The sequence below is a fragment of the Prionailurus bengalensis genome, chromosome D4, assembly GCF_016509475.1.
Source record: "Prionailurus bengalensis isolate Pbe53 chromosome D4, Fcat_Pben_1.1_paternal_pri, whole genome shotgun sequence".
NCBI classification, from domain to species: domain Eukaryota; kingdom Metazoa; phylum Chordata; class Mammalia; order Carnivora; family Felidae; genus Prionailurus; species Prionailurus bengalensis.
This window is the reverse complement of record NC_057359.1, coordinates 76,594,524-76,608,514: the sequence shown is the minus strand read 5'-3', so window position 1 is coordinate 76,608,514 and position 13,991 is coordinate 76,594,524. Positions and strand designations below refer to the sequence as shown.

General features: G+C 43.0%; 1 protein-coding gene across 3 annotated transcripts in view; it reads left to right on the top strand.

The window, feature by feature from the left end:
* Positions 1-13,991, top strand: part of ASTN2 (astrotactin 2) — an 882,294-nt gene that overhangs the window by 555,718 nt on the left and 312,585 nt on the right. For all 3 annotated transcript variants that reach the window (XM_043565814.1, XM_043565813.1, XM_043565812.1), the window contains one exon: positions 1,699-1,865. In XM_043565814.1, the coding sequence (XP_043421749.1) occupies positions 1,699-1,865 (167 nt within the window). The remainder of the gene's footprint in view (positions 1-1,698; positions 1,866-13,991) is intronic.

Sequence of the window (13,991 nt, the reverse complement as noted above, 5' to 3'; positions counted from 1 at the left end):
TGAATGTTTAGAGACAAGCAGGGACTTCCTCTGAGCTTGTATTAATATTTACAGCACTTCACTCACATGGAAAATTGATTTTTCTTTTTAAGCACAAAATGTAGCCAGTTTTATAACCTTTCTGCAGCTTGACAAAGGCCATTTATAACCTACTTTCTCCGTCACCCTCCCTGGCGCCAGTCTCAAATGTCTCGAAGAATTCTTGTGCATTGGTAATTATGAATTCTTCTTAGGCGAAATTTAATTTCCAGGAGGATTGACCTTTTTCTTTTTTGTGGTTATTGTTATTGTGGTCTTTGTGAATTGATCTGTGTGTATGTGTTTGTTATTGATGGGGTTCAGGATGGAGGCTTGGAGAAGGGACCAGAGAGCTGGGTGTGGGGTGTGCAGTGGGGGCATTTTAATCAGTGATGTCCAGTGATGGATGAGGAGGGCTGAGCTCTGGGTGTTAATCTTTATGGACAGGAAATGCCAGCAAGGGTGACTGAAATTAAAACCTAGTACCTCATTTTTGGTCCTGAATGCAAGAGAAGTTGGAAACTGCTTCTCTGTCTGCTGGACTGGACAAGATTAGCTCAGCTCATCTAATGATGGAAAATAAATTATATAGCCAGTTGTCCCTACAGTATAGGATCTTCCAATTATGGAGCACTTAGCAGATGCCAGGCACACTCAGAAGAGCATTTGACTGAGGTCATTCAAGATTGGAGTCACCAGGGTACTTTTAGGGACCAGAGTGCTACGAGTCCAGGAGACAGGTGTTCCTGGTGAAACAGGAGCTGAAACATCTACAGAAGACCTTGCCTATCAGCTGAAGGGAGATTCAAAGTGTTACTGTTCTGGAAAATGCAGTTACTTATTTAAGCTGGGGAGTGATGATTGAGAAATACCTAACTTAGGAGGATGGTGTGGAGGAGACCTAACTGGAATTTGCAGGCTCCCGATGTGGCCATGAAGGGGTCCCATTCAGGACTCTGGAAACAGGGATGGAGACGAAAAGACAAATTCAAGACAGGAAGGGAGAGAACTCACGTTTGATGAGTACCAGATTGCGTGCCAAATTCCGAAGTAGGACGTGCACTCCCAGGATCCAGTTGAAGCTTCCCAACAAATGCATAAGTGTAGGTGCTCTGCCCATTTAACAGATAAGGAGGTTGAGGCTCAGAGACGGTGAGTACCTTGTCCCAGGTCACAGAATGAGGAGAGGAAGAGCTGGAGTTTAAAACTCATGTCGGTAGGAACTCTTTAAAATATACCTGGCTGTCTGCCAGGGTGATTTTTTTTTTTATCAGTGGCAGATCCTACTGGATAATAGTAAACACAATAATGATGATGATTCCCGCAGTGTCAATAGTAATAGGAGCTAAGGCTTGCTGTGCAGTTGCCACATGAGCCACTTTGTTCTGAGCACTTTGTTCTGAGCACTTTGTTCTGAGCACTTTGTTCTGAGCACTTTGCCCACGGTACCTCCTTCTATTCTCACACGTCTACCAGGCGGATGCTGACAAAAGTCCCATTTCACAGGTGGGCACAGTGAGGTTCAGAGAGACCATGCAACTATTAATTGGCCAGACAAGACTTTGACACCCCCTCTGTGGTCTCTGACACATGGCCCTTCTCGGAAAGTGGGAGGAGAGGGCTCAGTGGGACCCACCACCTCCTTGGCCGTGACTGCCCTGTCGCTCTCTCCCCGAGCAGTGCCCCGAGGAGCTGAGGCCCATGAAGGACGGCTCCGGATGCTACGACCACTCCAAAGGCATCGACTGCTCGGACGGCTTCAACGGTGGCTGTGAGCAGCTGTGCCTGCAGCAGACGCTGCCTTTGCCCTATGATGCCACCTCCAGCACCATCTTCATGTTCTGTGGGTGAGTCTCTGTCCCCGAGGCCCTTCCCATCGGTGGGAGATGTGGAAAAAAGGTCAGGAACTGCAGTCAGGCCAGACCGGGCCTGCCCGTCAACGAAATGGCCTTTCCACGTCTGCTTTTTCAGCCCAAGAAGCAAAAGGCTTCTGTGGGGTATTGGGAAGAAGAAAGGAAGAAGTAAAATAAATAATTGATTAATTCTTATAATAAATGGAATCCGTGCTCAGGCGGTGTCTTAGGGTCAGGACTGTTTTGTGCCGAAGCCCCCTGCCCCTTCTGTGTCTCCCCCGCAGCCCTGGCCAGTGTAGCTTGGAGACCAGAGCAGGCACCTTGAAAGTCTCACTGAGAAACCAGGAGGTGTGTGCTTGAGAAAAAGCTTGGGCCAGACTGTCTACCCTGTTTCTGCAGGGAGTTAGCACAAATTCAGGGATGGCCTCTCTATGCCCTAACGCCCTATCTGTAAGGATAATTAAGTGGAGGCGAGGAGGCGGAAAGGAAGCCGTGCAGGCAAATGCTAAGGACTCAGTGGAGTTTTACAATGTGTCTGAGACTGAAAGAATGGGCACATTGGGGCCAGCTTGCTGAGTAGCCAGGGACAAGTCCCTTTCCCTCTCTGGGCCGCAGTTTGACCACATGCAAAATGAGATCTTTGGCCGATGACGCCTAACATTTCATCCAGTTTACCTAGTTTTCCATCCGGAGGAGTGAATTGGGAATTACCTCTGTCATGGACGGCCTCCAGGGTAGGGCTTGATCCTCAGCTATTCCTCGAAAATGGCACTGCTTTTTTCCCCCCTCTCTTCTTCAATCTCTTTCTGGTGACATCTTCCTATTTAAAAATGTCCTCATCTTTTGACATTCTGTGACTCAGAAAAATAATCCAGTGCTCGTGCAAGAATGTCTGTCATCGAAATATGCTCAGTGCTTTGCTAAGATCGGAAAACAGAATAAGGCATTTAGCAAGAGCCTGTTCGGTCCTACATATTATGCAAAAGGGGGTGGGGGAGCGTGTATGAGTTTGAACTCAGTGTAACAGAAAATTAATTTTATCTGCATGGTTCTCGTCCAGGGTTCTAGTTTTCCTTCTGGGACTTGCTTTAGGGTCTCCCCTTCTGCCTCAGTTACACTGGGGGCTGCAGGTGCCTTTGAGCAGGTGTTGCAACGGCTTGCTGCAGGCCCTAGATATGTATCAGCAAAATAAATAAGAAATAAATTAGTGTATGCAGACCTGAATTTATAGCTGTCTCTCCTCAGCTTAAGTGACTGCAGGGCAGTGTTGAGTAAATTATGCATGGGCTTAGATCTGAGGCTTGAATACAGAATCAGCCGTGTTCTTATCATTATTTTTCTCCCTGTATACCTGGTGGTGGGGTGGTCTTTCCGTTGCAAAAAACAGCAGGAACAGCAGGTAGAGCAGTAATGGATTGTGACATAGCGACTGTCACCACCTTCCAGTGAAGCACACTGCAGAGGTCAAGGGGAATCGACAGACTCCGTTCTCATCCAAGCTCTGGAGATAACTCTCTCTTAGGCATTGGGCAAGTCTCTGAGAACCCCTGATCTTCAGTTTGCTCGTGTCTAAACTTGTAATATTTGCCCCAATATAAAGATGCTTGTGAAGAGTGCACAGTTACTTACTGTTTATTACTCCCTTAAGGGTAAGTCGTGTGTCCAAGGTCACATGGTTAGTAATGTAGCTCGCTGCCTCCTTGCTGCGTGACCATGAGCAAGTTACTCAACATCTCTGTGTCTCCCTTTCCTCCTCTGTAAAATAGGCATGATAATAGTATCTCTTGATGGAGTTGTGATGAGGACTAAAATGCATTACCTCACAGTTTCCATGAGTGTCTGTAAAGTGCTTCTGAACAGGGCCCTGCACAGAGTTGGCACTGTATGTATTTGTTAAATAAAATAATTACAGTGAATGATGAGTAGGGACAATAGCCCCTCACTTGCTCAGTGATTCGAGGTGTTCAAGTTCTTGGTTTTTAGGTTTGTGAGACAGGATCACCTAACTTTCCCTATCAGGAAAAGTCTCTGAAAGTCTCTTTTTTTTTTTTTTTTAATTTTTTTTTCCAACGTTTTTATTTATTTTTGGGACAGAGAGAGACAGAGCACGAACGGGGGAGGGGCAGAGAGAAAGGGAGACACAGAATCGGAAACAGGCTCCAGGCTCTGAGCCATCAGCCCAGAGCCCGACGCGGGGCTCGAACTCCCGGACCGCGAGATCGTGACCTGGCTGAAGTCGGACGCTTAACCGACTGCGCCACCCAGGCGCCCCAAGTCTCTTTTTTTTTAATTGAAGCAGAGTTGGGATACAAAATTAGTTTCAGATGCACACCATAGTGATCTGACATTTATATACGTTAGGGGACGCTCACCACAGTAAGTGTACTTGTCATCTGTCACCATAGAAACTTAATACACTGGTACTGACTCTATTTACTATGTCGTACTTTGCAACCACATGAGACTGGGAGCTTGTTCCTCAAGCCCCTTCCCCTGTTTTGCCCCTGTCCTTCCCTGCCCCCGCCTCCCCGCGGGCAACCGCTAGCTTGTTCTCTGTATTTATGACTGTTTTTTTTTTGTTGGTGTTCTTTGTTTTGATATTTAGGTTCCACAGATCAGTGAAATCGTGTGGTATTTTTATTTCTTTGTCTGACTTATTTCCCTGAGCATAGTACCCTCTAGGTCCATCCATGTTGTCACAAATGGTAAGATTTCATTCTTTGGGGGCGCCTGGGTGGCGCAGTCGGTTAAGCGTCCGACTTCAGCCAGGTCACGATCTCGCGGTCCGGGAGTTCGAGCCCCGCGTCAGGCTCTGGGCTGATGGCTCGGAGCCTAGAGCCTGTTTCCGATTCTGTGTCTCCCTCTCTCTCTGCCCCTCCCCCGTTCATGCTCTGTCTCTCTCTGTCCCAAAAATAAATAAAAACGTTGAAAAAAAAAAAAGATTTCATTCTTTGTATGTGGCTGAGTGGTATTCCATAGTGTGTGTGTGTGTGTGTGTGTGTGTCTACATATACACACACCACATCTTTATCCATTCATCTATAACTTCTTAAAAAATGTTTATTTATTTTTGAGAGAGAGAGAGAGAGAGAGAGAGAGAGAGCGCGCAAGTGGGGGAGGAGCAGAGAAAGACATTGACACAGAATCCGAAGCAGGCTCTAGGCTCTGAGCTGCCAGCACGGAGCCTGATTCAGGGCTCGCACTCATGGACCATAAGATCATGACCTGAGCTGAAGTTGGGCACTTAATGGACTGAGCCACCCACAAGCCCCTCCATTCATCTATTGATGACACTTGGGCTGCTTCCATATCTTGGCTATTGTAAATAATGCTGCAGTAAACATCAGGTGCACATATCTTTTCTGATTAGTGTTTTCATTTTCTTCAGGCTGGATCGTAGGGTAGTTCTATTTTTAAGTTTTTAAGGAACTCCATACTGTTTCCCATAGTGGCTGCGCCAGTTTGCATTCCCACCGACAGCGCACTGAGGTTCCCTTTTCTCCACATTCTTGCCAACACCTGTTATTTCCTGTCTTTTTGATACTAGCCTTAACAACAGATTTGAAGGGATATCTCATTGTGGTTTTGATTTACATTTTTCTGACATGCAGTGATATTGAAACAGTTTTTCATGAATCTGTTGGCCATTGGTACGTCTCCTTAGGGAATATGTCTATTCAGGTCCTCTGGCCATTTTTTGATTGGATTGTTTGTTGTTGTTGCTGTTTTTGGTGTTGATATATCCAATAAGGGGTTAATATCCAAAATATAAGAAGAACTCTGAAAGTCTTAAATAAGAATGAATGGGCGGGAGTGTGCTGGCAGCTGTTGAAGCCCATCCAAATGCTGATAAACAGGACAAAAAAAGAAAATAAAACCCAGGTCTCCTAAAACCAACTGCAGTGTCAACATGTTTTGAAGATTGCCTATTAAGGATGCAAATGAGAAGTTACCCACACTTGTTAGAAGCACTGTAAACAAAACAATGAAAGCCATTAGCAGGTACTTGTGAGAGAGTTGGTAGAGAGATGTAGCACCTAATTGAATTAAGCAAGGGAAACAAACCTTTGCTCAAGGAGACCTTCCAGACTGGATCAGAGCTCTGTGACCTTGCTGAGTTCCTTGGGTAGGCTCAGGTTCAATAAACCCCTCTGCAGCTAGGTGAGTCACAGCAGCTAACTTTTATGAAGTGCCTCTTCTGTGCCATGGCTGTGGTTAGTGCTTCGATTACAAGAGCCGGTTTTTAATTCTCCTAACAACTCTACAAGGGACGTACTATTATGATCGCCAGTTACCATCAAGAAAACCAGGCACAGAATAGCTCTGTGACTTTCCCAAGGTCACACAGCTGGTACATGGGGGCATTAGGGCTCCAACCCAGGCTGTGGGGCTCTAGTCTCAGTCAGGACAGACCTGCTGTTATTCCTCGCCTCTGGCCACTTCTAGCTACGTGGTCTTAAGCAAGTCCATAAACTTCTGTGAGCCTTTCCTTTTAAGTAGAATCAGATGCAATTGTGAGGATTGAATGGAATTATGCATGCACAGAGGCCAGCATGCGTGAGCACCCAGCGAATGGCAGTTATGGCCAGTCTAATAGGTATAAAGCCAGCTAATTTAATCACTTGGGGACGGAATTGTAGGTCTTCTTTACCACCCTATCTCCAGCACCTAGAACAGTGCCTGGCAATTAGTAGGTGCTCACATAATAATTGTTAAATGATGTTCTTCACTTAACATGGCTAAAGCAGTTGTCCCCAGCCCAGTCTTTCCAGCTGCAATTCCAGTTGTGTCCCTCTTCCTGAATGAGTCCTCTTCTTGGCCTGCGCATCTGGAATTTTGACAATGTTGTTCCATCTGCCTCTCCTCCTCCTCTGTACCATCAGTCCCCACCCCTTGCCTGTGGCCATTTAGCTTAGACAGCTCTGTTTCATCATCAAGAGTCAGTGTGGATATAACCTTCTCTGACAAGTCTTCTCTGAGCCCCATGGGGTGCGGGAGTGAGAAGTGTAGTTACCCTGGAGCTGGGTAATAGAACACCTTGCCCTTTCAAGTGGATACTGTTTAAATATTGGCTGGGGATTTAGCAAGTGGGGTTAGGGCGTGCAAAGAAAGGACCTTTTTTCTTGTTTTATTTTGATTTGTATTTTTTTCATGTCGACCCACAAGATGCTCTTGCAAGGACTGTTTGGTAGCTTTGAATTCTAATTTATCCCAGTGATATCTGGACACCCTGCAGACTGGACCTCCTGCCAGCTGCCTTGATAGCCAGCCCCTGGTCTACACAACTGAGTAAAGTATCTTTCTCTGGGATCACACAGCACCCCAGTGCTTCTCTCTGTGGTCACCCCGTTGCTCTTTTGACTTACCTGCCTTCCTGTGTGGACCTCATTGCACTGTGAAGTCTTCATGATCAGGGACTAGGTCGTAGTCACCTGGGTATCCCCATTGTCACTCCCCACTGTTTGCCCCAAGAACTTCTTCAAAACCGTAACCGTTGAATTAAGGAATTCATCTATCTAGGATTTCTTGCACCTACTCTGTACCTGGCCTTTTATGGGATGCTGAGAACGCAAATAGGCATTGAGTTTGTACTCTGGGAGAGAGGGGTCACTGAGGACAGGTGGCTGAGCCTCACTTGGTCCTGATTGATGTTGATAGAGCAACAGGTACTAGCAGGGTAGAGAGAAGCAGGTGAATTTGAGAGAAGTTGAGAAGGTCATCAGAAACTGAGCTGAAGCATTTAGAATGAATCTTTACAGGTGAGGGAGCATCCCCAAGCAATTACAGGTTGCTTGGTTACCTAGCAACCAAGTTGGTATCTTTTGTGTATGTGTGTTTATGAAGTACTTCGTGCATTCTTTGACAAGGACTTAATATTATCCACATAAATCCAACCTATTAAAAAAGCATGTCATATAAAGTTAGGACTGACCGGAGCCATGTGTAAGGACAGAGAGAGCAAATGGTTGCAGGAGCCTGAAATGGGGGCATTACTCAACTGGAGATAAATTTAGCTCTTTGCTTCTTGGCAACTGACGTAAACATAAAAGGCAAAACAAACAACACCCCCCCCCCCAAACATATGGTGGATTATATAGTAGTCCTGGCTTGACAAAAGGAAGGTTGTGTTTTTTGTTGTTTTATTGTGTTTTGTTTGTTTCAGGGGGTAAACACCTTTTCCTGGCATAATTTGCTAAGAGAGATGTTCCCTGTATATATATTTTTGTTCCCTGTATTTTTAAATAAGAAATTGTGATCAAGGTCATTAATATTTTTTGAAGTTTCAAGTATTTCTCAGATCTTTCAGAGGAGGAAACCGTGGCCCAGAAGGATCTCACAGCCATTTAGGAGGTAAAGTTGGGACAGGAGATAACCCAAGCATCTCTCTTCAGATTTGAATGTGATGTAAATGTAATTTTATTAACAATGTAATGAAAATGTGGTTAAAAATCTGGGCCGAAAGAGCACGTCTAGCCACACATCCTCTCTAGGAGTGGCAAACGCTGACCTCCAGAGGGAAGATAGTGATCTTAATTTTGACTTTCAGTAACTGGTTGGAGAGGTGTGGGATGTGTTTATTTACCACTTGTTTTGTTTTGGTTTCTGACTTTTAGGTTAGGGTCTGCATTTTCACCTCTGTGACTTCTGATCGAAGAAACGGGATTTTACCTCCCATAGTTAGCACAGAACATCCACATACCAGGTTCTCGGCAGACATCACAACCTTATGCTCCCTGCTGCTTGAAGTATTTTGCAAAAGCTCAGGTGTAAAACATATTCACAGACATTTGACTGAAGCACACAGAGTTCATCCATTCATTCAGAGAGGTTTTTCCACTGTGGGATCTGAGAAACATGAGTCCTATATGCAGCTGAAAGGCAGAAAAGGGTAGCTCAGTGGTCACATTCCTATGTGGATGGGAAATTGTACTCTATAACTGCCTTTAAGGTTCATGGTGCACCTGAGGATAGTAAAGGCTCTGACAAGTCCTGCGGTGGTGATATATCATAATTCACTGGTTCTAAAGTGCCCACATTTTCCACTTTCTAACATCTCTGAAATCAGGATGCATTTTACTATCAATGCTTTGAAAGATTTTTTTAAAATGTTTTTCTTAGTGTTAGGTGACATGCTAATGTTTCTCACAAGTGTTGAGGGTCTTAGAGTAGATACATCATTATATAAGTTAACCAGAATTCCCCCATGGAATTCTGTTTCCTTTCCTTTCCTTCTTTCCTTCTTTTCTACAGAATACCCTTGGGTACCTTACATTCAAAATGGCTTTTTCTGGAAACTAAATCTTTCCCTTGAGTGAAACCTTCAGATGGAGACCACCCTGAAAACAGTTTTGCTAATCTTTATTTTGGTTAATGTTGGGACAGTCCCAAGGGCCTTCATGAGAAAGGCCCCCATGATATTGGATTGTAGGGTTCCTGTGGCTCAGGACTTTACCTTCTAGGCCACAGAGAGTCATGGTCCGGACAGCCCCAGGGTGGGATTCATTTCAGGGGTCCGATTCAGTAAAGCTGGACGGCACCTGCTACGGTCTTGTCTTGTGGTGGGATACTCAGATTCAGCCCTGACGTTGGTCCAAGTCAGTGTTGAGCTCTTCTGACCTTACGTTTTCTATGTTTTTACATTCCCCAGGGCCCCCTCCAGGATCTGATTCTTTTTGCCATTTAAAGAAAAAATTTTCTAGTCTGTGCATTGCCATCTATAATTTTATAGGCTCCACAAACCATTGAGGAATGAATGAATAACTGAGCAAGTAAATACATGAATAAATAAACACCCTGCTTGGAGAATCTGTGTAAATGCCATACCTCTCTAAGGTCCCAGATTCCTCTTTTGAAAGACAAGCAGATCGGAAATATTCTTTTGTGCCAAAATGAAATGAGTACTAGATGTGGAGTAAGAAGATCCAGGGCAAGGTACTGGTTTTTCCAAAGTGCCGGTATGATCTTGGTTGTGGAATTTTAAAGTGCCAGCCTCGAGGTCCTTGGTGGCTGTGTTGGAATGAAACTCCCCATCTCGTGATGTTGCTGTAGGGATTAAATAAAACATGCTCTTGGCTAAACACGTATAGGTTTTATGGTACAATCTCTAAAGGCCCATCTAGTTCTAGTATTCTCTATAATGTGATAGGTGTGTTAAGGGTAACACATTCATTGCCTACAGCTAAAATGCCCAGTTTGTATCTTTGTACTTATTTTATGGTTTTCATTTTGGCATATGTATAAATATAGTTCCTTGCAGATCTTGGCTGGTTTCCTGTGAGCCTACACTCTTTAGAATTTCTGTAAGAAAATCTCCCAGACGACAGAATGTTCTAAAGAAACTGTATAATTATGTCGCATGGAAAAAAAAAAAAAAACCAACAACTAAACAGACCTTTGCATAAATCATCCATCTTGTGCCCTGAGGTGGCTTGGGGGAGAGAGTTTCTCGTGTTTCAAAACTCAGAGGATCATTTACCTCTGAGTCCCTATGTTTTTATGAGTCTCTGTTTTTTTCCCCTCCCCGCATCTCTAAGTGTCTTACTAAGCATGCCCCAAACCTTTTATCTCCCCTCCTTCCTCTCCTGTTGAGCCACAATCCTTTCCTACCTCCAGACAAAAATAAATAAATAAATAACCATGAACCTACAGGTGTAATATGGCTAAAATTTCTCTCTCACACACACATACACACACACACACACGTGGCACACACACACACTCATACACATGCTTTGAAATATGAACTCCCAGGTCTGCTCCCTAGCACCACGGTAAACAAGGTGTATCTCCATGGGCAAGTCACTTACCGGTTTTCTCATCTGAACATGAGCAATGCCTCCCTGTTACGGTCTTCCTTTAGTTTCCTAATGCTTTGATGATGAATTGCCACAAACGTAGCGGCTTAAAACCTCACAGATTTATTATTTACACCTGTGGAGGTCATAATTCCTAAAACTGAGGCATCAGCAAGATTCTTAAGGCCAGAGGAACAGTCTTTTTCTGTCTCTCCTCTGATTCCACACTATATCTCCTTCTCTGACTCTGACACATTTGTCTACTTCTTATGCTCTTATAAGGACCCCCTTTTAAAAAATGTTTTTTAATGTGTATTTATTTTTGAGAGAGAGAGAGAGAGAGAGACAGAATCCAAAGCAGGCTCCAGGGCCCGAGCTGTCAGCACAGAGCCTGATGGAGGGCTTGAACTCACCAAGTGTGAGATCATGAGCTGAGCCGAAGTCAGATGCTTAACCAACTGAGCCACCCAGGCACCCCTTTTTAAAATTTTTAATGTTTATTTATTTATGAGAGAGAGAGAGAGAGAGAGAGAGAGAGAGAGAGAGAGAGAGAGTCAGAATCTGAAGCAGGCTCCAGGATCCAAGCTGTCAGCACAGAGCCTGACATGGGGCTCGAACCCATGAACCGTGAGATCATGACCTGAGCCAAAGTCAGATGCTTAACCAACTGAGCCACCCAGACTCCCCTTATAAGGACCCTTTTGATTACATTGAGTCCAACTAGATAATCAAGAACAATCTTCCCACCTCGAAAGTCTTAATCATACTTACAAAGTTCCTTTTGCCATGTATGGTAACATATCCATAGGTTGTAAGGACCTATGGTTGTTAAGACACAGACATTTTGGGGGCACCATTATTCTACCTAATTCAGGTTGTAATAAGGAGCAGGTCAGTTTGTATATAGGGAAATATTCCACTAGACTGGAATCTTAACTGTAGGGCTGAGCTTTGCATGTATGTGTGTATGTATGTATGTGTATATATGTACATGTATATATGTGTGTGTATATATGTATATGCATAAGAATATAAATACACAGGCATACATATGTATATAATGTACATATTTAACTTGAACTGTAATAATTATGTATACACTTATCTATTTAAAATACATGAATGGTATATGTATGGATGTATCATTTACCAAGAGCAGTGTTGCAATGGCACCATATGTTTCACATTGTCTATTACACGACAGATACTATTTTGTCCTTTAGGTAAGTTATGTCGGTTCTCACATAAGCTATGTGGTAAGGATAACTTTTATCCCCATTTAATAGATTGTGTCACTGAGGCCTACAGAAGTTAATAGATTGTATCAGGGTCATATGGTTGATAAGGGGCATAGCTTCCCTTTGAACCCTGGTTTAATTAACTCTGAGCTCCACACCTGTGTCTCCCTTAAGTAAGGGAGCATGAAATCTCAGTAAATTCACCGAAGTAGAAATTATACAAGCTATATTCCAGACTAGAATGGAATAATATTACATATTAACAGCAGTCTAGTTAGCAGATGCATCGGTCTATTTGAGAATTTTTTTTACATTTAAACAACTAAACCTCCTAAGTAACACTCGAGTAAGGAGAAAAATCAAACTTAAATGACCACGTCCTTAGAAATGAGTAGGAGCAGGCAGACTGTATATTCACATTCATGGAACATGGGCAAGGCAGTCAGAGCTCCGTGTCATGTATTGAGAAGCAAGACAGATTGAAAATAAACAAATAAGCATTCAAATCAAGAAGCCAGAAAAAGAATTATATAACAAAGTCAAAGAAAGCAGCAGGAAGGAATTAATACAAATAAAAGCTGAAATAAATGAAATAGGTGAAAAAAAGGAGCCTCATCAATAAAATGCAAAAGCCTTTTGAAATGAGAGAGGGAGAGAGAACACAAGGACATTAGGAATGAGCTAGAGACATACCCATAGAAGCACAGAAGATAAAGCAAATTTAATGAGAATACTGTGTACAACTTTATACCAATAAATTTGCAAGTCTTGATAAAATGCATTATTTTCTTGGAAAATATAAATTACCAAGTTTCAGTCATGATGGTGTAGAAAATCTAAACAGACAGATAACATAAAATAAAATGATCAGAGAGCTAAATATCTACAATTGAAAAGAAGTCATGAGCTCATGGGTTTTATAGGCAGGTCCTATCAAATCATTAAGGAATGCACAACCACTCTCTTATATAAACTGAACCAGAGAAAGAAACTAAAATGGCTGTTTTCTAATTTATTCCAAAATCCTAGCATAGTTCTAATGCCTAAATGAGGCAAATATATACTCATCCATTTAGAAAAATCTGGTACATGTATTAGAACTGATGAGCTCCTTATGTGGTACGGTGAAAAATCAACTTATAGAAATCAGTAATAGCTTTCCTCAATATCAGCAGTTTCTACTAGAAAATAAAAGGGAAAACATAAGTGAAAACCTGATTCTACTTCTGTAGTGGAAAAGGATGTAATGATAGCAGCGACCACTGGCTGTAAGTTTGGATATACCAAATTCCAGACATAACTCATTTAATCTTCACAGTGGCTCTTTGAGGTGAGTACTTCTTTATAGGTAAGCAGAGCAAGTACAGAGAGGCTAAGCATTTTGTCCAAGGCAACACAGCTAATGGGAGACAAAATCAGGATTTGGCCCCTGGTGATCTGCATCTAAAATGCATGTCTGTAACCTGTGGAACCCTGCATATTGTACCCATACCTAAGAATAAGCCCCAAGAAGACGTTTACGACCAGAAGTCTAAAACTTCAGAGAAGGCTTTAAAGGAACGCTTAATATATAAACCAGAAAGGGAGGGAGGCAAACCATAAGAGACTCCTAAATACTGAGAATGAACTGAAGGTTGATGGGGGTGGGGGAGAGGGGAAAGTGGGTGATGGGCATTGAGGAGGGCACCTGTTGGGATGAGCACTGGGTGTTGTATGGAAACCAATTTGACAAGAAATTATATTTCATATAAAAAATTAAGTTTTGATTGTAATAAAAGGTGTTTGAGCCACACTGGTTTTGGAGCCTTAAAAATCTAAATAACGGGAAAACAGTGTTTACAAAAAATAATAAAAAACATTAAAGGAACACTTAATAAATGGAGATGCAAACTATTTCTGAATTAGAAAACTCACAACTGTAAAGATCCTAGGATAAGATCAGCTGTGTTGCTGTAACAAATGAAGCCTCTCAAGCCGGAAACGTGTACACAAAAGTTTATTATACGCTTTTCATGCAAGATCCATTGTGATTGAGGTGAACTTCTCCAGCCGCAAGTACGCATTTCGATCACATGCTCTCCAAACTT